This window comes from Panicum virgatum, chromosome 9K (assembly GCF_016808335.1).
Source record: "Panicum virgatum strain AP13 chromosome 9K, P.virgatum_v5, whole genome shotgun sequence".
Lineage (NCBI taxonomy): Eukaryota > Viridiplantae > Streptophyta > Magnoliopsida > Poales > Poaceae > Panicum > Panicum virgatum.
Genome location: NC_053144.1, coordinates 32,512,083 through 32,538,294, shown reverse-complemented (window position 1 = coordinate 32,538,294; position 26,212 = coordinate 32,512,083). Strand labels below are relative to the sequence as shown.

General features: G+C 42.4%; 1 protein-coding gene across 1 annotated transcript; it reads left to right on the top strand.

The window, feature by feature from the left end:
• Positions 1-19,747: 19,747 nt before the first annotated feature.
• On the top strand, positions 19,748-24,750 carry LOC120651269 (CASP-like protein 5A3). Its single transcript, XM_039928729.1, has 3 exons — positions 19,748-20,190; positions 23,773-23,905; positions 24,078-24,750. Exons 1-3 carry the CDS (start codon positions 19,931-19,933, stop codon positions 24,267-24,269), a joined length of 585 nt encoding a protein of 194 aa, XP_039784663.1. The 5' UTR covers positions 19,748-19,930; the 3' UTR covers positions 24,270-24,750.
• Positions 24,751-26,212: the final 1,462 nt, after the last annotated feature.

Genomic DNA, 26,212 nt, shown 5'->3' with positions numbered 1-26,212 from the left:
TAGAGCCGCGCTATGTTTATATTACTTAAATTCTTGATGCGTAGGTTCGCACAAACATAGAGAGAATTTTCGGTTTCGTTACAATAGGACTAGAATTTTCCTAACCTTAATTATTCTCTTTTTCAAAAATCTCTCTCTCTCATTTTGGCAAAAATTAGAACCTAAACCCAAGACCCATGGTTGAATTCGAGATTGTTCGCTATCAATTCATGAAAGTGAACAGTTCCGGTGCAACCAAAATTAATGTAGTCGGGAAATATTTTTCGACTTACAAATGTAAAGATGTTTCAATTCCCCTTTGATTATTCATTTAAACTCATTGCATGCTTTGAGTCAATTCTGAAATTTCAAAGTTAGAGGAGGATTAAACACCTAAGCATGATTTGGAAAGGGTTTATGTGCTTGATTAACATCCATTGATCAAAGTGAGTTCACGGGAAGGAATTGTGCTCTCCACTCTCCACCTACCACCACATGCAAATAATTCAAAGGAGGGAGCAGCCATGCATGGGAAGGACATGTGATTTTCAGCAAAGATGGCACCATGTGATGAATGATGAAGCATGGGACAAGGTGAATGACACAAAGTGAAGAAATAATGTTGCAAGTGGACATCAAAGGAAAAGAAGGAGTGGTTCATGGGATTTGGATGGTGCAAAGCACCAAAGATGTATTGGACAGAAGCAAATAATTACACCAGGAAGCCACCAGAGAAAATTGAAGTCGAGGAGAGCCAGGAAACCAGTAGGCCGGCCGGCCTGGCCCCTTTTTAAGAGCTCTGGTGCTCCCCTTTGACAGGTGCACTCCTCATTCAATTCCTTGCTTATGTTCTTCAAGTTCTTCACCCAGAAACATCAGTTAGAGCCCTGAAAAATTCATCCACCAAAATCTACTCCAAAAATCTCAGAAAATTCACCACAATTCCTAGTTTGTTCCACTCTTCGATATATTGCTCTCCCGCCAGCAAGAAACCCCCGGTGTGTTTGTTTTTTAGTGTGTGCAGCAAGGAGTCACCATGAGTGGCCTCATGAAGTTCATCGCCGGGAGAAGGACGCGTTCATCAACATCCGACGCATCGGCAAGTTCTTCGCGAAGGCACTCGGTCTCCAAGTCTCCGCAGAGCATGGAGGAAGACAACCCCGCACCGAGGAGCGACATGCTGCTCCTTGGTGGGATGAGAGACCCGAGAAGCTCCTCCATGAGATTCACCGAAGGGATGCCACCTCCTCCACGGCGTTCGACAAGGTCATCCGCACCACCACCATACAAGCCCAAGAATTCAGAATACGGGTTTATTATCTTGTCGAAGGAAGAAGAAGAAAGGCTCAAGTTCATGAAGGGAAGGCTGCGAGCAAATTATGATTTTGATGATGAAGCATTGGAGAAGTTGGGATTCCATCATGACATCTATGAGCTCTTGGAAAACATCGGTTGGAAGTTATTTTCCGACGGTATCACGGTAGACATGCAAGAAGAAGTGACTCTGGAGATGTTCATGACACTAGAAAAAACAACGGAAGTGGTGGATGATGAAGAAGTTTCATGTCTGAAATTTTGGCTCAAAAATGAAGAAAAAGTCATCACCTATGGAGAAATAGGGAGTTTGCTCATATTCAAAAGTAATACATATGAAATGGTGCAAGTTGAAGATGGAGAGCTTGATGAATTTTGGACAAAGATAGCAAAAGATGTCAACCGCCAAAGGAAGAATATAAGTAATGTGACCCTCCAAATATTCCACTCTTGGTTGAGCAAAAGAATTCTCGGGAGGATGAGAGAATCGAAGGTCACCGACCAAGAATTAAATTGGATGTATGCTGCATTGGTGAAGAAGCAAGAGATTGATCCCACCTACATCATGGTTGAAAGGTGGATTTGTGAAGCATCATCCAGCACGGGAGAAGTTGGTTCGGGGTGTTATCTCACAATGATAGCCCGAGCCATGAATCTGAGGTTACGAGTGATCCAAAAATTTTATGTCCCGGGAAGAGATATTGGGATTGAACATTTGAGCCAAGACCATTATATCGGAGGGGATGAAAAGAAGGGATTCACTATTTCTGAGATGGATATTTCCCTCCCCGACCAAAGGCTGAAATTATTTGCAAGAGGGAGGACTGATTGGCGAGTTGAAAATATTGGAAAAAAGGTGAAGAAATTAAAGAGAGGAAGGTTAATTGAAGAAACATCGGCATCGGCACAACAAGAAGACTTTGAAGTAAACCTTCCACCGCCAAGTTCCGCTTAATGGAGGAATGAATTTCAAGGCGCATCAAGTGGACAAGGATACCCGCAAGGATGGACGAGTCAATGGGAAGGAAACCAAGAACAAGCATGGGGGCATGCTGCGGCGCCCCACCATTTAGCAACTACGGCTACCCACCCTCGTCATACCAAGGAGAGATGCCCGACCCGTCATTTGGAGCACAATATTTTGATCTCCCTCAACCGGAACAAGGAATGAGAATCATGGGTGCCTATGCAAGAAGAAACATGGAAGATATAGGCACACAACCCAACTAGAAGATGGAACCGCGGGAATAGCATATCAAATGGGACTTCTAGGCTTGGCGCCACCAGAACAATTTAATGGAGAAGCATTTCAGCAGTATTATGACCAAGGATACAACGCAAGAGCTAATCAAGGAGAGTGATCGACGACAAGACCATGAATAAAATGCTCGCACGTGTGGTTTGGATTTTTCTACTTCTTTTCATTTATTTTCAGCATGTGTGCGTAGCAATTTTCTGTTTTATTTATTTCAGCATGTGTGCAATTTGCTTTCTTTTGCTTTCATCACCATGATAAATAAATGCATCACCTACGCTTTAATATTATGGTTAGTAATGATGATAGAAAGTTTGTGCCATGTTAAAATATGATTATCGTTGCCGCCTTGTCTACTTTCTTGTGCTTGGTTTATGCATGATTAAACTAATACTCTCTCTAACATGATCTGAAAATTAATTAAATGCCGGCTAATTCAATTGTGGAGGTTATGATAAATTAAGACCCATATCTTTTATTCTTGCTCTCTTACTTAAGCTTGTCAAGGAAAATTTATTTTGGATTTAATCTTGAGCTAACTTTGTCAATGATACATTTTGCAATTGCTCTACCCTTCTACAAGCCTAAATGATATATCATAACAAACCATAGAGCAAGGATTATTTTCAGGTGAATTAATTTAGGATTTATCTTCTTTGATACGAGACTAAGAAGCTGACCATTCCGTATTTTTGCGTACCTCTCTTTTTGCTAGCCATTCTATCCATGCATTGTGAGTTTTTATACCGGGAACATCGCAAACCTCGCTGGATATCCACCCTTAACCAAAAACATCTTTTTGTGAAACACCTCCTTGACCACAACCTATATATTGAGTATATATTTATTTCGATGGCAAAACAGTGGAATCAAGAGCAAAATTCAGTAAAACATAAGCTTGGGAAGCATCAAAGAGTTCGCAGAAGAAAAATCCGAAGAAGTGGAGGCTTACATGCAGTAGGCCGGCCGGCCTGCCCCTTTTCCTCCTCTGTTGGCTTCAATCTTTCACGAGGAGATGCTCCATTGAATTCCAAAGTTGAGTCCAGAGAATTGATAAATGTTTTGTGCACTCACTCCATCAAGTTACCATCACTTCATTGCTTGAAGACAAGCAAACGCTCAAGCATGGGGGGGAGGTGGAGTAAGTGCATTGTGTTGCCAATGATTTTGAGGAGCAAAAAGAAAGAAAGAAAAGAAAAAAACAAAAAAAGGAAGAGAAAAAAAGAAAAAAAAATGAATGATGATGAAAAGCTCCTCGGTCCCGTTTGCTTCATTAAACTCCAGGTACTTTGAAGATTATTCTATACTCAATTATTCCAACCATGTGCAATCCAATAACAAGGACTTCAGTTGTGCCTTGGGATCAACCGTTGCCATTTGCACATGTCCACCATCTAAAGTGTGTGTTCCACTCTCTCCCTCTCCATAAAGAAATTATTTTCCAATGGTCTTTTTGACGAGTCTCCGTAAATCCATAAGAAGTATTTCTTGTTTTGATAATATCTTGATTATAATATCTTTTGTTAGGACTAACCTTTCCAGAGCTCCAAATAAAGCCTCACACATACATATGAGAGAAAAAAGGAGGTAGTTCTAGCAAGTTTGAGAGACAAGATGAGCTGAGAGTTTCCATGAGCAAATTGCAATGAGGTTTAAATTGTTGATCTTGGTTTAGCATTACTTATGGAACTTACTTTCTTAATTTGGAGACTCGTTTAATTTTGAGAGCATGTGCTTAATAATTGTGGGGAAGCATTCAACTTGTATCTACCTTCCACATTGAAAAAGCTGGTTACAACTTGAACTATTAACTGCAAAATATTTTGGGAGCATTGTGTTTTCTCGTATATGATCGAGTGCAGGGATTGGACACTGAAAGGCAGCGTTGATTTTTATCAAAGACTTACTCGAGGACGAGCAAGGTTTAAGCATGGGGGAATGTTGGCGCTCCTTAAGTATCCATTTTATCTCCTGTTTAACTTTGATAATGGCATGAATTTAATATCAAAATCACTAACCATCCTAACCTCGGCCCAATTATTGGTCGTTTTCGCGTTTGCACATATATTTTGGAGGTACTTGGTTTTTGCAGGTTTTTGACCAATTTTGGAGCATGAAATGACGAGGCCCACAATCACGCGATGACACGAAGAAAGATGAAGGCCAAAGCCCGAACAAAGGACCGAAGGCCAAGATGATTAGAGGCCCGTTCATGCACATCCACCCTCCAATGAAGCCCAAAGGACAAAGCCCACAAGATAAGATCAAGATACTTCGGGGCTAAGCAAAGCAAAGAGGTATTTAAGGAAGGATTTTCCATCCTATCCTTCTCTTCGAAGAAATCTCGTAGATAACGACGTCTAATGGGGTGCAATCGTGAAAGACATAAAATCTAGAAGATTCCAGGAGACTTGGGGAGAAAGAAGAACACGAGACGGCGAAGGAATGAGCTAGGCCGGCCGGCCTAGGCCCATTGGGCCGGCCGGCCCAGCCCTTTTTTAGGTCGGTTCGACCTCCCCTTTGACCGAGGGTTCCCTGAGGCTATTTAAAGACCCCTCCCCAAGGTTCACACAGAGATCAATTCGGGAGACGACGCCAAGGAGCAGAGAAGATAGAGGGACACCTCTCGGAGAGCCGAGGGTCGTGCTAGTTGTCTAGAGTTTACCCTAGCCGATGTGGGAACCTTGCAAGGAAGACCACATCGGAGTTCTGGAGCTAGGATCATCAAGATCAAGGTAGGGCCCCGGTTGTGATCTTGTGATGTACAATCATTCATGGTGAAGTTATTTGTGATTCCGAATGTTTAGCGACCATGTTCTCTCTTTTGATTTTGTTCTTTTCTTTGGGTTTGCTTCATCCTAGATCTATTATCGAGATAGATCGCTTAGCATGATCTTGTAGTCATGGTGACTAGAGGTGCATGGCGGAACTACCAAAGGGGGTTCGACTTGCTTCAGGGTACTTTTGTCGAAAGGGGTGGCGTCGTGACAGGCCGTTGCCACTAAGTAGGTGGGGGTATCGAGGGATCGGATTGGAGATTTTGTGTTTAAAGATGCTTTTCATTAAGATTCACATCTATCTTACTTCACTACATCTAGCTGGAACTACAACATATGCATGATCTAGGTGATCTAGATTGGTTATCTCTAACTTTCTCTTGCTACCTTCGGTGTTTGTCGTTTATAATGGATTAGATTCGTTTTTCACCATCTCAACACAAAGGAATCTCTATGCTAGTAGATTTTTTCTTGTCTCTTTGGTTCCGTGGATTGATAAACCTTGGGGGAATACTCCAAGGGAAAAGCTACACGAAACCGTGCGCTTGCGGTATGTAAATCGGGGGCGCTAAGGAGCATCAACACAAATATGTTAGTCTCAAAATCACAAACCATAGAATGAACTCCCCCTAAATGTGTGCATTTAGTGTTTGAATCACCAAGCAAAAATATGCACAATGTTTTTGACAACAATGGGATGTTTACCCTATAGTTTGTGTTCATGGTACATAAATGAAACACATACCTCATGAAGTTCATGTACCATGAAGGGTAACCTTGTGAAGCTTTCTACACACTTATCAAGCCATGTAGGTTGCTCATGGGTTAGACTCATGACACAAGCAACCTACTATATATAACACTAGGAAATGCAATGCATGCAAACATCCTAGCAAGAGCAATGGAGCTATATGATGTTTGAATTGAGTCCTAGCTACCATTACCTTATGGGAGACTTGGGCAATAAATGTCCAAGCTGTGAGCTTAGCTTATTTTGGCTTGAATCTTCACTTTAACTTGTAAGCTAAGCCTCCAAATCCCCCTATGCCATTCTTGGGCTTCAAGTCTCCTTTGGAACCCACACCATTTGAGGCCCCTTCATATTGGTAATGATTTCCTTGGGCACCCAAATGGGGCGGTTCCAACTCCTTTTCTTCTTCCCAATCTTGTGAGCAACCACCTTGCTATTGGTCTTCTTTTTGATCACGTAGGAGGTGCTATTGCTTTTGTTCCTCCGGTTGGGCTTGGTGTAGATGAGAGAACTCTTGATTGTTAGCTTCTTCTTGTTCTTCTCATCCAGAAGCTTTTTCCTTAGTTGAGGACACTTGTTGGACTTGTGGCCTTCCTTGTGGCACTTGGAGCAAGTCACGGTGGACCCCTTCTCAAGCTTCTTCACCATGTCTTCACGGTTATCTTGAGAAGGTTGGACATTGCTTTCCATGCTTTTGCCTTTCAATCTATACAAGTCCTTCATGAGTCTTTCCACTTCTTGCTTGAGCTCATCATTCTCCTTGGCAATGAGATCATCACATGATTCTACAATAACATTCTCATTGCATTTCTCATAGCAAGGGTTAGAGCAAGATTCATCAATTAAATCAATGCAAGAAGTTGAAGCATCTATCTTAGAGATTGGAATTGCGCAAGGGATAGTTTGCTTCATTTCCAAAAAGTCAACATTATCATTAATGCTCTCTAATTTTAATTTGAGCTCTTCATGCTTCTTGCTAAGCAATTTGAATTTGCACAACAAATTTTCATAATTTGTAGCAACAGAAGCATTTAGATCATTAAGAGCATTAAGGCTTTTGATTTCTTTAGATTGCTTCTTAATAACTTTTTGGTGCTCATGAACTAAGTCAAGAAGTTCATCAATTGAAGAAGATTTGGAGTCAACATCACTTACATTGCTTACCATACCTTTAGCCATGAAGCAAGTGTTGGATGTTGATCCCGTGCGGGTGGTGAATTTCTTGTTTGATTTATCACTTGAACTTGTGCTTGATTCTTCACCACCGCTTACCCATTCACCAAAGATGGCAAATGATTCATGTTTGGGCTTCTTCTCCTTCTTTTCTTTGTTCTTCTTGAACTTCCTCTCAACCTTCATGTGTTGATGGTGAGGCCCATCCCTGAGGAAGACCATATACCCCATTGAATTGATTTTCTTCAAGTATTTGTTCATCTTCTTCACTTGCTTCTAGAGGTTTGGGTTCATTGGCTCTTTATCATCATATGAGGAGCTTCTTGCCTCCTCCTCTTCTTCCTCATCACTTGAGCTACCTTTGATAGCCATCTTCTTCAACTTCTTGAGTTGCTTGCATGCAAGTGCGCTATGTGTTGGTGAAGAAGGTGGTGCTTTTGGCTTGATGTCGTTGCGTAGCTCATGGGCGGTTATCTTATTGAGGACTTGATTTGGTGTCATGGTCTTGAGCTCTTTCTCATATAGAATTGTTGTCACCAAATCATAGTCCGGCCTTCGTAATGAGTGAAGGATCTTGCGAATGAGTTCTGTATCTCTAATTTGCTTCACACCTAAAGAATTGATCTCATTCATAAGAGTGTTCAACCATGAGTACATAGTTTCGGCATTCTCATCATCAAATTGCTTAAAGTTATTAAGCCTATCAATGAGAACATGATATCTTTCATTGGCAATATCCTCGGTGCCCTCATGGTTCTCTTTGATAGTCTTCCATAGCTCATAAGAATTTTCACAGGCATACACACGATTAAACATATTATCACTAAGAAAAGACAAGATTATGTTTTTTGCAATCACATCATTTTGCTTCTCTTTTAGCGTTTTGAACTTGATTCCTTCACAAACGATGTTCCAAACTTCAAGGATTTTCCAATATTGGTAACCCGTGCCATCGAACCATGGAGCACTTCTAAAGGGATCCATCCCTTCCCTCTAAGAGCTAAATCACTAGGTAGTGAAGCTTACCGATCTAACGAGCCGGTAAACATAAATTTGCCAATAGAATTGGCTTTCTTTGTGAGAGAAGTGAGTCCCGGCTCTGATACCAATTGAAAGTGATCGGGTGCCGGTGAGCCACCAAATGCTCCAAGGGGCCGACGCACCGTAATGCAAGTGTGGTTCACTTTAGAACCAGCCACAAGGCACAACACCTTGCTTTCACGCTCTCTAAAGAGCTAATCCTAGCACTAACACTCACAAAGCTTGTGCTAAGCCTAAGGATTTGATCAATATGCACTTGGATGGCTTGGAGGTGTTCTTGGATGTGTATGAGGTTTCTAGGAACTCCAGCAAGCTTCAAATGGCCGGGGGAACACATATATATAGGCCTCAAACTTGAACTAGCCATTTAGAGCCATTGGGCACTTTTCTGCGTAGGCATCGGAACTTCTGGTGCTCAGGCATCGGTTCTTCCGGTCACACTGAGCTCCGAAGTAGCCGTTGGCTTTTCTAACACAGTTGCAGCGACTCCAGGGACCATCGGTTAAACTGATGCTAGGGCGTCGGTTAAATCGGTTACACTTGATCTTCATGTAGCCGTAGCACTTGATCCTTTTCTGCTGACGTCATTGCACCGATGAATTTCTCCGGTGGGCATCGGTTCTTCCGGTGATGAAGGTCTGGCTGCTGCGCACTTGACATTGTCTCTATACAATAGTACGTTGATTGCATCGATGCCTCTGAGTGACCCGTCGGTTAAACCGGTGATACTGAGTTTTCCTTACTTGGCGCAGTATGCACGTCCAATTGCACCGATGCAAGGGTGTCGGTGTATCCGGCAACCATCGTATAAACCGATGGTGGGGCATCGGTTTAATTGGTGCAGCTGACTCTGCATCTTCTCGTCCAATTCGTTGCGGCGATCATTTGGATCCTTGAAATATATTCTATCTCTGGGTTTTCACTATTCTTTGGCACCTTTACGACTGATTGGACTTGTCATCTTGATGGTGGATTGGGCATGGCGTCTCGATGAGGGATTGAACATTGCGCCTTGATGATGAAATAGACGTATTGAATCACTTCCATGGGACCTAAAAATCCTACAAGTGTCATCTCACAAACTCGTAAGTCCCGCTGATTATGTTGTCACTCAATCAGCAAAATCACAAATAATGGCCTAGATGGGGCCATGTTCCTTACAAGGACCTTTCTCCATACCTGATCAGGTTGAGGTCTTATCGCCCATACCTGGAGAAGTAGTAGCGGTCGATGACGTCTTGTTTGCGCCACACCTTTTTGGTCTTCTTTGATGGCGTAGTCGGCGCAGAAATAGGATCCTCGGATGTCGGATAGACGATTTCCATATCTTTCCATACTGTATTAGTGATGAAGTCAGGGATCTTCCGGTCATCTTCCACTGGCTTGGTTGGTGGAGTATGAATCTCCCAATCCTCCCAAGCTGGCTTGGAAGGGGAGTTATAATCTTGATCATCCCAACCGGGTTCTGCCCATAACCCATGTTTATCATTATCCTCATGAATCAGGAATACCTCCCTCTTGCTTTGAAACTTGAATTTCATGGTCTTTCCCATGATACGGAGGCTGATTCTTCCTATCCCTACATCAATTCTGGCGTTTGTATCCTTGAAAAATGGTCGCCCAAGTATGAGCGGGATCTCAAGATCTCCCTCCATATCAAGGACTACGAAGTCCACTAATATGTAGGTATTCTTGACTTTCACCATTAACATTTCCACAACTCCTTCTGGATATCTTATCGTAGAGTCCGCCAGCTGAACACACATAGTAGTAGGGGAAATTGATGGATGGCCTAGCTTTTCGAATGTTATCTTGGGCATGATGTTGACGCTGGCTCCAAGGTCACGCAGGGCGTGATCAAATTCATAATCAAAGATTGAGCAGCTGATCACTGGGGTTCCGGGATGTTCTCTTATTGAGGCTGCTAACTCACCCCACGCACCTCTTCTTGGGCGTGTGAGCTTCTCTGCATAGCTGAGGGGTGTCCTGCTAAGTGGCTCTTTCCACATAGCATTGATGACCTTTACGCTCTCTAGAGTTGATTCGGGTTGCCCCGGAATCTTCCCTAGTTCAGCAGCATGTGTAGCAGCAGCTAGTTGAGCCAATTGAGTTTCTAGCGCCTCGTTGAAACTCAGCTAGTTCATCATAGCTGTGGAAAATCCATCCATCTTGGCATGGATGATCTCCGTAGATTTGTCTAAAGTGGTCAACTTCTATTGAAGGGACTCATTGATCTTCACTTGGCCGTAGACAGGATCTCTCAAGGTAGGATGGTTAGAATTAAAAGAATTTGAATTCCCATTACCTCCTTGGTAGTGTGGGCGTGGTTGATTCCACCACTAACCTCCTTGTGGACGAAACTCATTATTGCCATTGAGGAATAAAGCTTCTTCTTGGGTTTCTGAGCAATTGTCTCCCGAATGTCCAACATTCCAACAGACCCCGCACGTCATGCGAGTTTCCAAGGCTTGAATTGTTTGCAATTGAGCCTTATCTTGGGAATAATCCTCAAATTTCTTGAGGAGGAGATCAATCTTCATAGCGAGCATGTCGACCTCCTTGACGGAGTGCATACCTCGCTGGCGCGGTTGGAGGCGATCATCGCTCCAACCTTGATTTGAAACCATCTTCTCGATCAATGATGTAGCTCTTTCAATGGTTAGCGAGAATAAAGCTCCACCTGCAGCGGCATCCACATGATCACGGGACGATTGAGTCAACCCGTTGTAGAAGTTTTGTACAATGAGCCAATTATACATTCCGTGGTATGGAGACACCAGAATGTACTCCTGAATTCACTCTCAAGCCTCAGGAATTGACTCATTCGATGCCTGCTGGAAGTTCGAAATCTAACCACGAAGAGCATTGGTTTTGCCCGTCGTGAAGAACTTCGAGAGGAACGCCTTGGCACATTTGTCCCAAGTATCCACAGCAGCCTTGTTAGCATAAAACCAATGCTTCGCTCTCCCCAAGAGAGAGAACGGAAATAGACAGAGCCAGATGGCATCTTACGATACACCCTTGATAAGAAAAGTACTGCAGAACTCCAGGAACTGCTGGAGATGAGTGCTGGCATCCTCATTGGCCTTGCCACAGAAAGGGCTGGCATGTACCATCATAATGAGACCCGTCTTGATCTCGAAATTTTCCCCTCCGGTGTTAACCTCGGGCCCGGTAGGGACCTGGTTAGCAGACAGAGCAGAGTAATCACGGAGTGTCTTCTGGGCCATACCTCTAGGAGCTGACGATAATGCGATGACTGGTTCGGCCGCCGAGAGTGATCTCTGAGGTGATACGAGACGAGCTTGCGTCCTCCTCAAACGTGACTCTGGATCAGAGTGAAAGTTTTGCGGCAAGTCGATACCGGTCATACACTACCATGTTTTCATATCAACAAAGACAAGAAAACAAAGCCAAGTTAGCCTGTTTAGCAAGCGAATACCAATTTCGATTTCGTTCACAACTTTGTGTATATACTTCAATCTGTACCTTCCCCGGCAACTGCACCAAAAATGCTTGTTGGCGCCTACCAACGTCACCACCGAAAAACAGCGATGACACCCGTAGACGCCAATAGGGGTGGCAGTATTTCATGAACCACGAATAAATCCGCAAGCGCATGGAATACCACTGTAGCATTTTACCCGGGAGTATACCGGGGTGTCATTTATATTTCCGCAGGCAAGGCGGTGAGTGAAGAGATATAGACTAGTTGATGAACTTTATCTAGATTGGATACTCTCATGCATAAACAGGGGTAAGATAATAACATGGTAGGAGGTAGTGTGACACACACACAAACTACCCTCTTGGATAAATAAATAAAAGATGCTCTAGGCCGGGAGCAAGGCAGAAGTCAGAGCTTGAGTCAACTGTGCTAGGCTAGCTATATCTATACTTTCTCTTTGGTTAGCTCGTCAGAGATTAAACTGCACAACAGGTAGATCGCTATCGAAGTAACGGGAGGAGCCCGTACACCCCGGCGACTTTATGTACCTCCTACCCCCCATACCGAACGTGGAGGATTACTCGGGCTCAGACAGGGCTGTCACCACCTACCGGCTACCTCTACAAACCGTGCGTATAGTTGACATCCAGCAACTCTTAGCTAATCAAGACACCATGTCTACACTAGTAAGGGATACTCTAGCGTCCCGCGCGGAGCCCCTACCCTCCGGATGGACAGACATCATACTAGAGCAATCATACGAATACTGGAGTAGTTGATAGAGTTCTAAGAACAAAAGACTAACCATCTCCAGCACAGGGCGATCATGCAATGCAAGCATTGAATAATAACGCAACAATATCAAGATGCATATATCCGATAACTCAGAACATACTTCAAGCAGATATCGGTAATCATAGTCTAATTCTATTACAAACAACCGAATATTACAAGAGAGAGCTAGAGATGAACCCATGCCAGAACTCTCGAGCAACTCCGGCGACTCGATGACTCCTAGACTTCTCCTAAACTCCACTAAGCCTAAAGACTATGCAAGAAGTGCAAGAGGGGAGAGGAAGTGTGGTGTTAAGAACGGTTAAGGTGGCTATTAATATATATATATATATATATGCTATATGTTTTTCTGCAGGTACACTAACCACAGTTCCACAGGTTAAGAACGGTTAAGAATCATCGACTAGATGCTATAGGGAGAGACGTATCTATATGTTGCCACCGAAATTAACCACGTAAGGCCAAAGATATTTGGCCATTATTTTTGGTTGTGAGGACGATAGAACGTGCATGCATTGTTAAAACTTGAATGTTTTAATTCTTGTTTAAATGAGTAAATGTTTTGAGCATCTTTCTAAGAATCTTTATAGTGCTTTATCTTGTTTGATTCGTTAATGAGAATCTGGTGAGTGCCTTGTTCTAAAACCTCAAGTTTATTAACCTTAGGAAATGAAACTAGTCGTGTTTAGCTACCTTAGGTAGGACCTTTGTACCCTTGATCTTTGTTCAAGGAGTTTCAAATGATCAACTAGCCTTGTTGTAGTTTGATCATTCCTGAATTTTTATGAAACCCCACGTTTCAATGAATCAGAATCACATCTTTCCGCAATCTTTTTAAAGCCATTTCAATAACCTTTTATTATCATCTTGCCATTTGATCCCTTGAATTAGATGGCAGAGCTTTGTTTTCAAGATGATCCTTGTTACAACATTCATGCCATACACATATCTATCTTACTGCCTGATGCATTACCCTTGATAGACCACAAGCATCAAGCAAGTCTGACGTTGGCACCTTAGCCACCAAGTAAGGTTGAAAACCTTTTGGTACGATCAAAGGTGTCAAAATTCACCTATCTGATTCCCCAGTCCTTTTCTACTCTCGAATCTCGGGACCAGATTCTTTTTAGGGGGGAAGGCTGTGACAAAATAGTTTTGCAAAAGGCAAAATTTCAAATTTTCTGAGGGATTAAAATGTATATTTTGTTTTTCACTTTTACCCTAAAAAATGCATTTATGCTTAGGGTTACCCTTGCAATTTTAAAACTTAAGTGGTGTTCTTTTGTATTTTAAAAGATTTGACAGGTTTGAAAATATTTCAAAATCCTTTGATCTAGTGAAAATTTGCACAATAGGAAAGTTGTAGATCTTGAAAAGTTACACAACTTTCATGTTGAACACTTTTTCATTTGAGCCATAGATCAACAGGAAATTTTACTTTTTAGTTCAGCCCCTGGAAGTTTGGAAAATTACAAAATCAACCTTGCCTCCTTTCTTCCTCCTCTGACCAGAACAGGGGCACCGCCGTCGCCGTTGTTTTTGGCCGCCACCACCGTTGTCGCCGCCGGACTCGCCGCGACGCCTCGGTTCTCCATCCAACCGACTCCACGCGTCGCCCTGAAGCCCCCGCCGCCACCCCAGCTGCCCCTGCTGGCCATTCGAGCGTGCGCCACGCCGCCGCACCGCGCCAGCTCGCTGGTCTGCCACTGGAAAAAGGCAACCCTGCCACAGGAGCTCGCCCATGGCTCGGAGACACCTATATCCCTCCCCTAAGGTGCTCATCTTCCCTGCTTTTGGGTATAAAAAGCTCCAGCCAGGCCTCAACCTCTGCATCCCCAAGCCGCCGGCCACCATTGGCGCCGCCACCCACCGGCCGCACATGGAACCGCATCTCCACCCCAGCCCTGCTCAAATCGAGCACCCTACTAGCTTACTCTTGTCCCATAGAAGCTTCCCAGCCTGGCTGCCTCCTCCACCCCTCGCCGGAGCACCGCCGTTGCGGCTCAGTCCGCCGCCGGCCCGCTACTCACTGTGGATAGCCCACTACAGGCCATCCCAAGCCCAACCCGAGCCACCTACAGGTGCGCACGAGCTTCCTCTACCTTTCCCCCACTCAATCCTTCGCCGCTGGGGTCGGACCTCGTTGGAATTTGGCCGGCCAGGAGCTCCCCACCGCCGGCCATGGCTGAAGGACCTGATTGCTTTGTTTATTTTCTTTCTAGGGTCCTTTCTGCAAATAGTCAGTCCCTTTTCCTTTTAAAACTCTGTGAACTTTGAAAAATGTAGAAAAATCAAAAAAATGTCAAATTAATTTTGTTGTGTTCCTCTTAACTAGCTCTATGACTTTGGTTACTAAAGTTTGTATGAAACTTTATATTGTGTGCTCTAGTTTATTTATTAGCAAATAAGTGAATTATTTATATCTTTTTTAACCATAGCTTTGTTATGCTTGATTTTTGGAACCTAGTATCCTTTTGCCATGTATAGTTTTGTATGAAATTTGAGGTCCAAATGCTTGATTTTTGCTCGTTATTTCATGTGCTTTGTTTATTTCTAGCATATACACATGTTTATTTTATTAAAACATGTTTTTGTTAATTTCTTAAAGTCATCTTTTTACCATGAGTTCTTCTGTTCATAAATAGTTTATGGTAATTTTTGGAAGAATTTTACTAGTATCTAGCTTAGATATTTAATTTTGCCTTGAATATAGAACTTGATTCTTAAATAATATTTCCTCACCATGGAAATTTATGAATTTATTCTTGAAAGCTACTTTTGGGTGATATCTCATGCTCATGAAGTTTCAAAACCTTTTGAAACTTGATATGCCTAGTTTAGAATGTGTGTTTTGCTAAATTACAACTTTTTAGTGATGGAAAGCTATACTTAAGCACTTCACTAAATTCCAATTACTGCATTGCATATAGAAACAATCTCATTAGCTGACGGAACATACAAGCTCATCCAGGAACTAGACGAGGATTTCTCTGAAGCTTAGGCCAGCGTTGTTAAATTAACTGAAGCCCCGAACTCTGATTCGGAAGAACCAAAGTCCACTGACTTTATAGACAATACTAAAGGCAAGCCCCAGTGCATAATTCTATTATTTTAAATTATGCCACTTATAGTTACTCTTTACTTTTGCATTTAAGTTATTGGAGTTGAGTGAAAACCTTAGATGCATAATCCTAGATACCTATTGTTCGAACACTAGAAACAGAGTTGAAATAGATTCTATGCTAATAGGACTGGTAAAAGTCGGGTGATTGCCTGTCACTCGCGAGCTTATAGGAGTTGATTGTTTACTTTCTGCAATCACTATAAGGACCATGGACGGATTTGGTTACAAGCTTCATATTGAAATCCATCTGTGTTGATAAACTTGTTAAGGCCGCAGTGTGTGGTAGTGTTGATTAAGCGTTTGAAAGTACTAGCCACATGCCGTAAATATGGTACACGGCAACCCTAGTAACCAATCGGCCCGGCAAGTGGACATACCTCCCACTCTCTCTTAGGGATAGGATAAATAAAATGGATGTGGGATGAGGATGGTGCCCTATTAAACAATGTAGCGCTACAACTACGACTATGAGGGACGAGGTGGGTGCCCTATAGTCGGGGAGGCTGGCCCTGATCCACGAACCGGAATGAAAGGCAAACGGTTGCTTGGGAGTGACTCAACAGTGCTCCAAGTGTGTGTGTGTTAGGTTTACCTTGCAAGGATTGAAATTCGATTCGAACTGTTCCGCCTCTCACAGATATTGAGACTGCTTAATCTCTTTGCCACATAGAGTAAGAAGTGAAACCAAGATGATACTCAATCTTGTTGAATGCAAATAATTTCTCTACCATGTTTATGTAGTTAGGTGCAAACCTAGAATGATTAATAAAACTAGAACCTGAAAGCTAAAACTTGAAATTAAGGACATACTCTTTATTATTTTTCAGCAAAATAAACTCTAGAGCTTTCACAAACCTTGCATGTCTAGGTATGTTATATACCCTTAGACGGGTCAGTCCTTCTAAGTATTAGTATACTCAGTCTTACTTGTGACTTTGTTTTCAGGTAATCTTTTCGAATACTTAGAGAGATTGACATCATGTACGGGCTTCATCATGATGTCATATATCATCACTAGATATCGTTTTCTTTTCCGCTGTATATAAACTCTGAAGAACTTACCTATTTTCAAATTTCTAAGGTACCCTGTTCGAATCCTCAAACTCAGTTTATAATAACACTTACTATTGAAGTGGTGTTATAAAATTTGTGGTTATTGTAATATCTGGGCTCACCTTCTCGTGAGGTATGTTGTTTCGATCCAAAATACAGTGGTGTTATCGGGATTGAAAGCGATCGTGTGCTCTAGCCTAAGAGGGGGAGGGGTGAATTAGGCACTATTAAAACCTTAACCTATGGCTCCAACTAGTTTGCACAAAACTTAAACTAAAACAAGTTATCTAGATGTGCAACTACGGTTCACCTTAGTGTAAAACCCTCATCCCAAAAAAGTTTTGCAACCTATAGCCAATCCTAGAAAGATACTATACTAAGAAAGTAAAGGCACACAAATTGCAATATGAAATGCTGAAGCTTAAATAGAGGGATGAGAGGAAGCGAACTCTCGACACGAGGATTTATCCCGTGGTTCAGATTGCCACAAAGGCACCCCTACGTCCACGTTGTTGAAGCACTCACTAAGAGTATCGCTTCCCGGCAATCAAGTCTCTCCTGTGAACACAATCACGGTCACCTTGATCCCGATCTTCACTAAGGGAGATTGCCCACGAAGGAGGGGTCTTCGTCCCCCGCACAAAGTTGTCGACGCCGCTCCAGACCAAGCTGGAGGGTCATTGACGTGCCGGCGAGCCACCAAGGCTCCAAGGATGCCGGCGCACCGAGATACACTTTTGGTTCACTCTAGAACCAGCCACAAGGATCTAAACCTTGCTTGTACACTCACTCAAGAGCTAACCTTGCACTAACACTCACAAAGCTTGTGCTAAGGACTAAGGATTTGATCTTTATGCTCTTGGATGGCTTGGAGGTGTTCTTGGATATGTATGAGATGTCTTGGGACTCCAGCTAGCTTCAAATGGCCGGGGGAACACATATATATAGGCCACCATGTCAAGAGAGTCGTTACTAGCCATTGGCCAGTTTTTTGCGTAGGCATCGGAACTTCCGGTGCATAGAGCATCAGTTCTTCCGGTCACTCTGCGCTCTGAAGTAACCGTTGGCCTCTCTGACACGCTGCAGCAACTTCAGGGACCATCGGATGAACCGATGCTAGGCCGTCGGAACTTCCGGTGACACTTGTCCTTCATATAGCCGTTACACCTTGCTGACGTCATTTCACCGACGCATTACTCCGGTAGCCGTCGGATCTTCCAGTGCTGAAGGCTTAGCTGCTGCATGCTTGACATCGTCTCTGGAACATAGTATGTTGAATGCACCAATGCTTAACTTGGCCTCGTCGGTTCAACCGGTGCTTCACTCTTTCTTCGCTTGATCTCCAGAGGTGCTCAGACTTGCACGGATGCCAGGGCGTCGGATCTTCCGACAACCATCGGATACACCGATGCTTAGGCATCGGTTAAACTGGTGCCCCTATTTTCTGCCAAACTCGTCCAATGCATCACAGCGATCAATTGGATCCTTCAAATTTATTATATCTCTGGATTTCCACTATGCTTTGACATCTCTACGGCGGATTGGACTTGTCATCTTGATGGTGGATTTGACTTGGCGTCTCGACGATAGATTATACATTGCGTCTTGACGATGAATTAGACATGTTGACTCATATCCATGGGGCCTAAAAACTCCTACAAGTGTGATCTCACAAACTTGTTAGTCCCATTAATTATGTTGTCACTCAATCACCAAAATCACAAACAATGGCCTAAATGGGGCCATGTTCCTTACATGGATTTTACCCGACAGATTGTCATATTACTCCGTTTGAAGTGCGTATTAGTTGTTTCTTCTATAATGGTTAGGTTTAACGCACTTTAGTCGGATTAGTTTTGGCGGTTCTGCCACAAAATGTATAAGGACTTGTCGCCACAGATACAACGATGCAATGTCTATTCATCGAAGGAAAACACAAGACTAAACAAAACCCTAACCCTAATGTGGCGGCGGCTACTGATTATATGATGGTTGGGGTGTGCATAACCCCCTAGCCACGTCCATAATGGACCCCAACACGCTACATGGGCCAACAACCCAAAAGATGATGTCGCAGCACCGTGACAGATTTTGGATGTCCTCTTATTTCGACGATCCCCGTCAACTGTGAACGAATTTGGGCCTGAAACTGGTGCCATTGCAAGCTCTTTGAAATTATCTTTCCATCCATATAAAGAACGTTTAAAACGGACTCCGTATGCGACTTGGGCATCATTTTTTATGTGGGTTGCTCCTGAACTCCGAGGTGGACTCGAACTTGAGTTATTTTAGGCCTCACCTTGGCGACTCAAATCAGATAAGCTTGGGGCCTCTATCTCTATTTGCATATCCATGCTGATATTTTGGGTCTCTATACCATTCTCTAATTCTCTAATTGTGGTCATACCCATGGAGGACATGTCCTCGTCACGTCCGGCGTCGTGTGGCACGCCGATGGCGGGTGCATGTTTCTTGCTACTCTGAGCGAGAACCACGCCGGTGGAGCGGGGGCGGTTGCCGCAGGCGGCTGTGTCCGGGGCAGGCGTAGCACAGGTGGGCGCCGATCATAGAAAAAAAGAATTTGCATGTGCAATGAAATGTGCAAAACACTTTTGGAAATCTCCGAGTGAGACACCACGGAGTACCCCCAGCTGCCAGCCAAGGGCGTGCGCCAGGCCAATTGACTCAGCGCAGAAGGAAAGTAAATGGAGAAAATTAGCAATTAATCAACCAACATGATAAGAAAAGTAAACAGAGTAAGAATAGAAATAAATGATATACATGCAAAGGTTATACGAGGAAAGCAATAAGTGGACACAAAAGATGGGTAAATAAAAATGTTTAGTGATTTTTTTTTTAATTTTTGGGTAGATACATTTTTCTTCTATCATAAAATATAAAATTGGTCTTCGTCCTCTTTCGTCAAATCTCTAAAACTCTTCCGTGAGAAGTGCGATGGATCTAATTTTAATGAAAAAGATTTCAATTATTTTAACAAAAAACACGTAAAGGAGAGAGACCAGGTCGTGGGCCCCGTGCTACTCCCTGTAGCTCCTCTCTCTCCCCATTCCAGTCATTCCTCATCCCAACCCCCTCCAGGCCTCCCCACACCAGCGAATCTCCCAAACCCCGGCTCCCCCGATTCCGAATCCCGCCCAGGCCACTGAGATATCAGATGCCGGCGGGCGGCTGCTGAGCAAGAGGAGCGGAAGCGGACGCGATGCGGGCCAGCCGACCGGCGGTGCACCCGGTGGAGGCGCCGCCGGCTGTGGCGGCGCAGGCGCAGGAGCAGGCACAGGCACAGGGTCATGGGGAAGGGGAGGGCGTCGCGCACCCGCGCGGAGTGCGGATGAAGGATCCGCCCGGGGCGCCGGGAACGCCCGCGGGGCTGGGTCTACGTCTCGCGCAGGCCTTCTTCGCCGCCGCCGCGCTCGCCGTCATGGCGTCCACCAACGACTTCCCGTCCGTCTCAGCCTTCAGGTCCGACGCATCCCTTTTCTTTTGGATCCCCTCTCCGCCTCTCGTCCGAGGGAAGTCTGAGCTGACTTCTTTGGATTGTTTGTACGGCTGGATTAGAAATGCTAGCAATATCGCACGTTTCTTAGCTTGCGAGATTTCGGAGCCTTCAGCTTCAGCTTTCAGCGGAGTAATCGTATTGGTATTGATAGTTGCGGTTTATTGAAGCAATTTTGTGCAAGGGGTTGGGCAATGGCGTGATGTGTTTGATTGAAGGAAAAAGTCTCCGTAACCCCCCGAACGTGTGGATGGTGGATCACATCACCCTGTAACCTATAAAACCGGATTTCTTACCCTCTAAACTAGTGAAAACATTCATCTAACCCCCTAAGCGTACGCTTGATGATTAGGGAAGCTCAAGAGGCTTTCTTTTATCTAGGAAAGCTAAATCTTGACAAGTTTCGCTATTCTGGAATCTTTACACATGGCCTAATTACCTAGATTTTCCTTTGGCTAACTGCATGTGGACACATAGCAAATGAATAATTTTCTCAGTAAGCTTACATTTCAACATTTGAATCAGTCTTGAAGTGCAACCGGCTGCTGCTATTTCATTGCAACAAGAATCTGATTAGGCTGTGCGTCCATGGATGTGTTGGTCATTCTAATAGCTCAGGCAGCAAGTTTTCTTTAGTTCATACAGACTGAATGGGGCATCACCATTTTATTTTTATATACACGATTACAAGACTAATAGAAACAATGAAGAGTCACAGTAATCTAGCATGTTTTTTTGACCTGGGAGAGTTATCAAGCCTTGGTTTTCAACTCTGATTAGATTATTTGTACTATATATAGTATATTAATGTTACCTTGTGAAATGGTTTGGGAGATGATGGCATGATGTTTCTGATTGAACTATATTCAGAATTTCTGTTTAATCAAGGAAAAGGAATCCTTGAATCTTGTTCCATGGCCTAGATTACTTTCAAACTGCATGCTCTGATTTTGAGAGTGATAAATCTGCTCATTTAACTAGCTTTCGATTTGTCTTTAAACTTTGTGGACTATTTAGTTCTGATTATAACTGGAACTTGAAGATTTTTGTGTATATGAATGTTCCTAGAACTCATTCATTCGTCATTGTTTCTTTGCTTTAAAATACAGATTGAGTTTAGCAACAAAATCTTGGCCCTGTTTGGTTCACAACAGCTAATAATTAGCCCCATCACATCGAATGTTTGGATGCTAATTAGAAGTATTAAACGTAGATTAATGATAAAAACCAATTCCACGCGAGACGAATCTATTAAGCCTAATTAGTCCATCATTAGCCAATGTGTTGCTACAGTAACCATATGCTAATCATGGATTAATTAGTCTTAATAGATTCGTCTCGCGAATTAGCCCTAGACTTCTGCAATTAGTTTTATAATCACCTCATGTTTAATCCTCTTAACTGACATAAAAATATTCGATGTGACAGGGCTAATGTTTAGCCCCTTGGATCCAAACAAGGCCCTTGTTTCAGTTCACAAGACTAATAGAACAATAAGTAGTTCTTGTATCACTTAAAAGCCTTACCCTGTAACCAGTGTTTCCGCAGGGATGACACCGTGCAATTTCATTTCTGATAGGACCTGATGCTATATAAACTCTGGGTATAGCTTTTTGTCCATGTTCATGTCTTGGGCTTCCCCTTCAATTGTCACTGTATGAAATAGGTAGCAGAGATGTGAAGAGCCTTAAGCCTCAGGAAGAGGCCTTTTTCCATGCTTTTGTTAGTAGATTAGTGTTCCTAGATAAGCTAGGAATATATGTATTTTGGCGTGTGTGTTTTTTCTTGAATAAAATGGTCACTGCACTTGCCTAATTTTCCGAAGAGAAATTTTGGTGGTTCAGTGCGATAAATATTTTTACATGTTTTCTATTTTTTCGCATATTGAAAGAGGGCATGCTTTTTGAATGTGACATGACCGTTTCTTTGTTATCATGTTTGCTTCAATTATTCTTGCAACACTTCAGATTCAATTAATTAATTTTATTGATATAACAATACTGCTGATTAGCTTTAATCTAGTTGGCTGATTGTAAACATGTATGTGAAAATAGAAGATAATTTGTGCATGCTTATTTTTCTAGGCATTCGGCGTCCGGCGAACCCTTTTCTGTTGCTTAACATTTTTTGGTATCATGTTACAGAATTCGGAACACTGACGGTGAAGTAGCAATTATACCAATGCTTTATCTTTGAGGAATACAGTCCAAAGTCTATATAATGTTATTTCAAAAAAAAGTCTATATTATGCATTGCAGATGTTTCCTTCTATTGTTTCTTTATCGTCTTAACTAGCATAATACTCACTATCGAGAATATTAATGTAAGAACACTTCCTTTTTCTAGTGATACAGCACATACTTCAACTATCAATAAAAGTCAAGATTTCAACCTCTAAATAGAACCTCAAATTAGATACCCATGCAAATAGCTACATTGCATAAACTACTACATTTTTAGATTGATGTGGCATCCCACTTTCCCAGCTAGTATATTAGCTTAATTGAAGTGGCTTGGTGATGGATCACGTTTTTAGGAGTGGAGAGTTTTTTAGTTTGTAAAAGGTGAGCATGGGTGGTGTGCTAACTGGGTAAAATTTGGGGTGATATTATCTTCCAGCATGATAATACCACCTTGGAATAAATACCTCCGGTCACAAATATGTGATGTTTTGGCCGTTGACAGTCTCCAAAACACAACTTTAACTAATACTCCTTGTAATATGTTTATAAAACATAGCAAGTGTATACTTTTAGGTTTATGAAATCACTTATCAAGAAAAAATTTCTTATCATTTTCAAATACAAAAACTTGACACACAAATAAAAATTGTAACCAAAAATTGAAATGATTGACTGCACACAACTAAATAGTCATTTATTGGTGGCTGGATGGAGTATATGTTAACAGTTTGTTTTCACATGTTTTGATGGTTCTGGGCTAGGTAAGGATGAAAACGTTACGGATATTTTCTGTCCGTCCATCCGTCCGATCGAAGGGGTTCATAGACTAAATGGAATAGACCGTATCTGTAACCGGGTATTCAATATTCATACCGTATCTGTATCCGAATACTCAAGTGGGATATACGATATGCGAATAGGATGGATATCAATATCTGGCACATTTAACACTATTCGTATTCGAATGCGAATCCGAGTAAAAATAAATATATGTATTCCTATTTGTTTATATTTGTCCATATCTGATCCATTTTCATCCCTAGGGCTAGGTACCAGAAACCTGCATGTTGGTTCTCATTTTCTGATGCATTTGTTCCTAGGCTTCTAGTTGATCTTCTGTAGTTTTAAATCATAAAAAATATTAATATGCAATTTAGGAATTAAAATTGTGGTGAACAAGGTGAACGTACCAGCCAGTTTCTGGTTCTGGCCTTGGTTTGGGTACATGTGCATGGTTTTGGGTGAAAATGGATTTTCGCTAGTTGAGTGGTGATGCTGACTTTTGTTTTTTTTTTTGCTGAAGATTTATATGTATTTGTTTATTTATTTTGCTACAAGATTAACTAATGGTTTTCTTTTGACCAGCTACCTTGTCGCAGCAGCCATTTTGCAGTGCTTGTGGAGCCTTTCATTGGCATTTGTCGACATTTATGCACTTCTTGTCAAGCGATCTTTAAGGAATGCCCAAGCTGTATGTATTTTTACTATCGGAGATGGGGTGAGTCACATCTTTTCAGTCTACCTGTAAAATTTTGGTCTATATTTGGTGAATGTTGAAATGGTGTAGACATATCAACAAAAAGACAGTGTTACATTAGTTTCTTTACCTGTAAAAGAAACTATCTTATTCGTGAACTGTATAGTTAATAACCGTTTATATTTGTTTGTAGATCACAGGTACACTAACCTTGGGTGCGGCATGTGCATCAGCAGGAATTACTGTTCTCATTGGTAATGATCTCAACATATGTGCTGAGAATCACTGTGCAAGTTTTGAGACTGCCACAGCGATGGCTTTCATAAGCTGGTTTGCACTCGCGCCATCCTGTATCTTGAATTTCTGGTCGATGGCCTCCAGATGAGAAATATAGGAGGTTAAAACATAATTTTGGGTGGTTGCTGCACCAGATCGTGGCTTGTGACAGCTACAATGCTGTGGTGGTACAGCTAATTGTAATACAACCAGAAATTGATGATTGGATGTGGAATGTAGCTTGTGGTCGAATTGTCTGTACAAAATAGGGAGTGCCTTTTTTTCAGATTGAAAAGGATTGTTCTGAAGCTCTTCAGTTCATCCTTTTCCGTTAACATGTACCTCCTGTGAGGCTTGTTGCATTGTAAGCTTAATGATGCATATATGGCTTGAGATCATGGTTTCCATGATCCTTATTGTAAGCTAGCATCATGCATATATGACTCCTGATGATGGTTTGCCTTATTTCTTGTTTTACCTTATTGTAAGCTAGCATCATGTATATTGTTTTTGCTACATTTGACAGGGCATATAGGTTGCATTTGTTCTCAAACAAGATTTGTTGTGTAATATTGTAGAGCTTTGATGAAGGTGAGTAGGATGAAGATAAGATTTACATTAAAATTGTAGAGTTTGATGAGATCTAAAATTGTTTAAGATGGCTTCTTCATTTGAGATCTTTAGTGACCAAATATTTGATATACTTTCTATATCTATTTTAAACTAATTATGTATTTTGTCAAACGATCTGGATGGAGATGTGCCTTGTACCAAAGTTGAAGTTTCAGTGTTCAACAAGATCTAAAACTTGACATTCTTTTCATTTAAGATTGTTTATATTCCCAAATGCTTTGTTTGGACCCATCTTTGGTCTGTGGGCTCCCTGTGTTGGCTTGTGGGTGTCACCCTGCAAATGGTGTGGGTTTAATGGGTTGGGTTTAAATATGAAGTGTATTTGGGTGGGTTGAAATAGATTGTATTAGATAATGGGATGGGGTGGAGAAGGTTCTATATAAATACGGGTTGGGATGGGTTTAAATGAATTCTTTGTGCAGAGCTGGACTCTAGAAATAAAACCTCGCGTTCACACTATAAATTTTTATCGAAATTGACCGAAATTTATTGGAGATCACTCAGTATGACTGGCAGTTATTTTGTGCAAAACAGTGTGGTTAGACCTACATGTGAGCCCTATGTTAAGAGCCGGACTTTGGAATTGAAACCTCGTGTATACACTATACCAAATTGATCGAAATTTGTTGGAGATGACTCAGTATGACTAGCAGCTATTCTGTGCAAAGCAGTGTGGCTAGATCTGCATGTGGGCCTCATTGTAGCGAAAATGGCCTCTCATGTCATATTTCAATATAATATTTTGGTGATTGATATAGACAACACAACACTTGACTAATATGATTGTTAAGATGATCATTATCAGGTATTTAGGTTCAAGTGATGACAAAGAGAAGATAGGCGTAGCTAGGCTCGAAGGGCCGCCCCTACGGTGGTTCCGCTAACCGATTGAAGAGACCGTGATGAAATCCAAGTCAAAGAAATCAAGACAGAGTTATTTTAGTATCACCAGTTGAACCGACGCTGAGAAAATCACATACGTCGGTGCCTTGACTTGGAGTTCACCAGGAACTTTGGTTTCGCCGGTTGAACCGATGTTAGGGAAGTTGAATACGTCAGTGCAATGGATCCAGAAGCTGAGGCAAAGTTTATACACCAGATGAACCTACGATAGGGTCTTGGTGAACGTCGGTGCAGTTGTCCAGAGAGTTTGTTTTTTCAGAGTTCACAGAACAACTACACTCACCGGTTAAACCGACGCAGCATCGGTTGATTGCCCGTACACATAACGGCTAGTTTTTGAGGCGGTCAGTTTAGTATCACCGGTTGAACCGACGATGGCTATTGGAGGTGCATCGGATTAACCGGCGTTAAGTATTTTTCTGGCAGCTTTTCTCCAACGGCTATATTTGCTTGTGCTGCCTATATATACCCCCATGTCCGGGTCATTTGGGAGTGCTGGAGTTGCTGAAGCCTCAT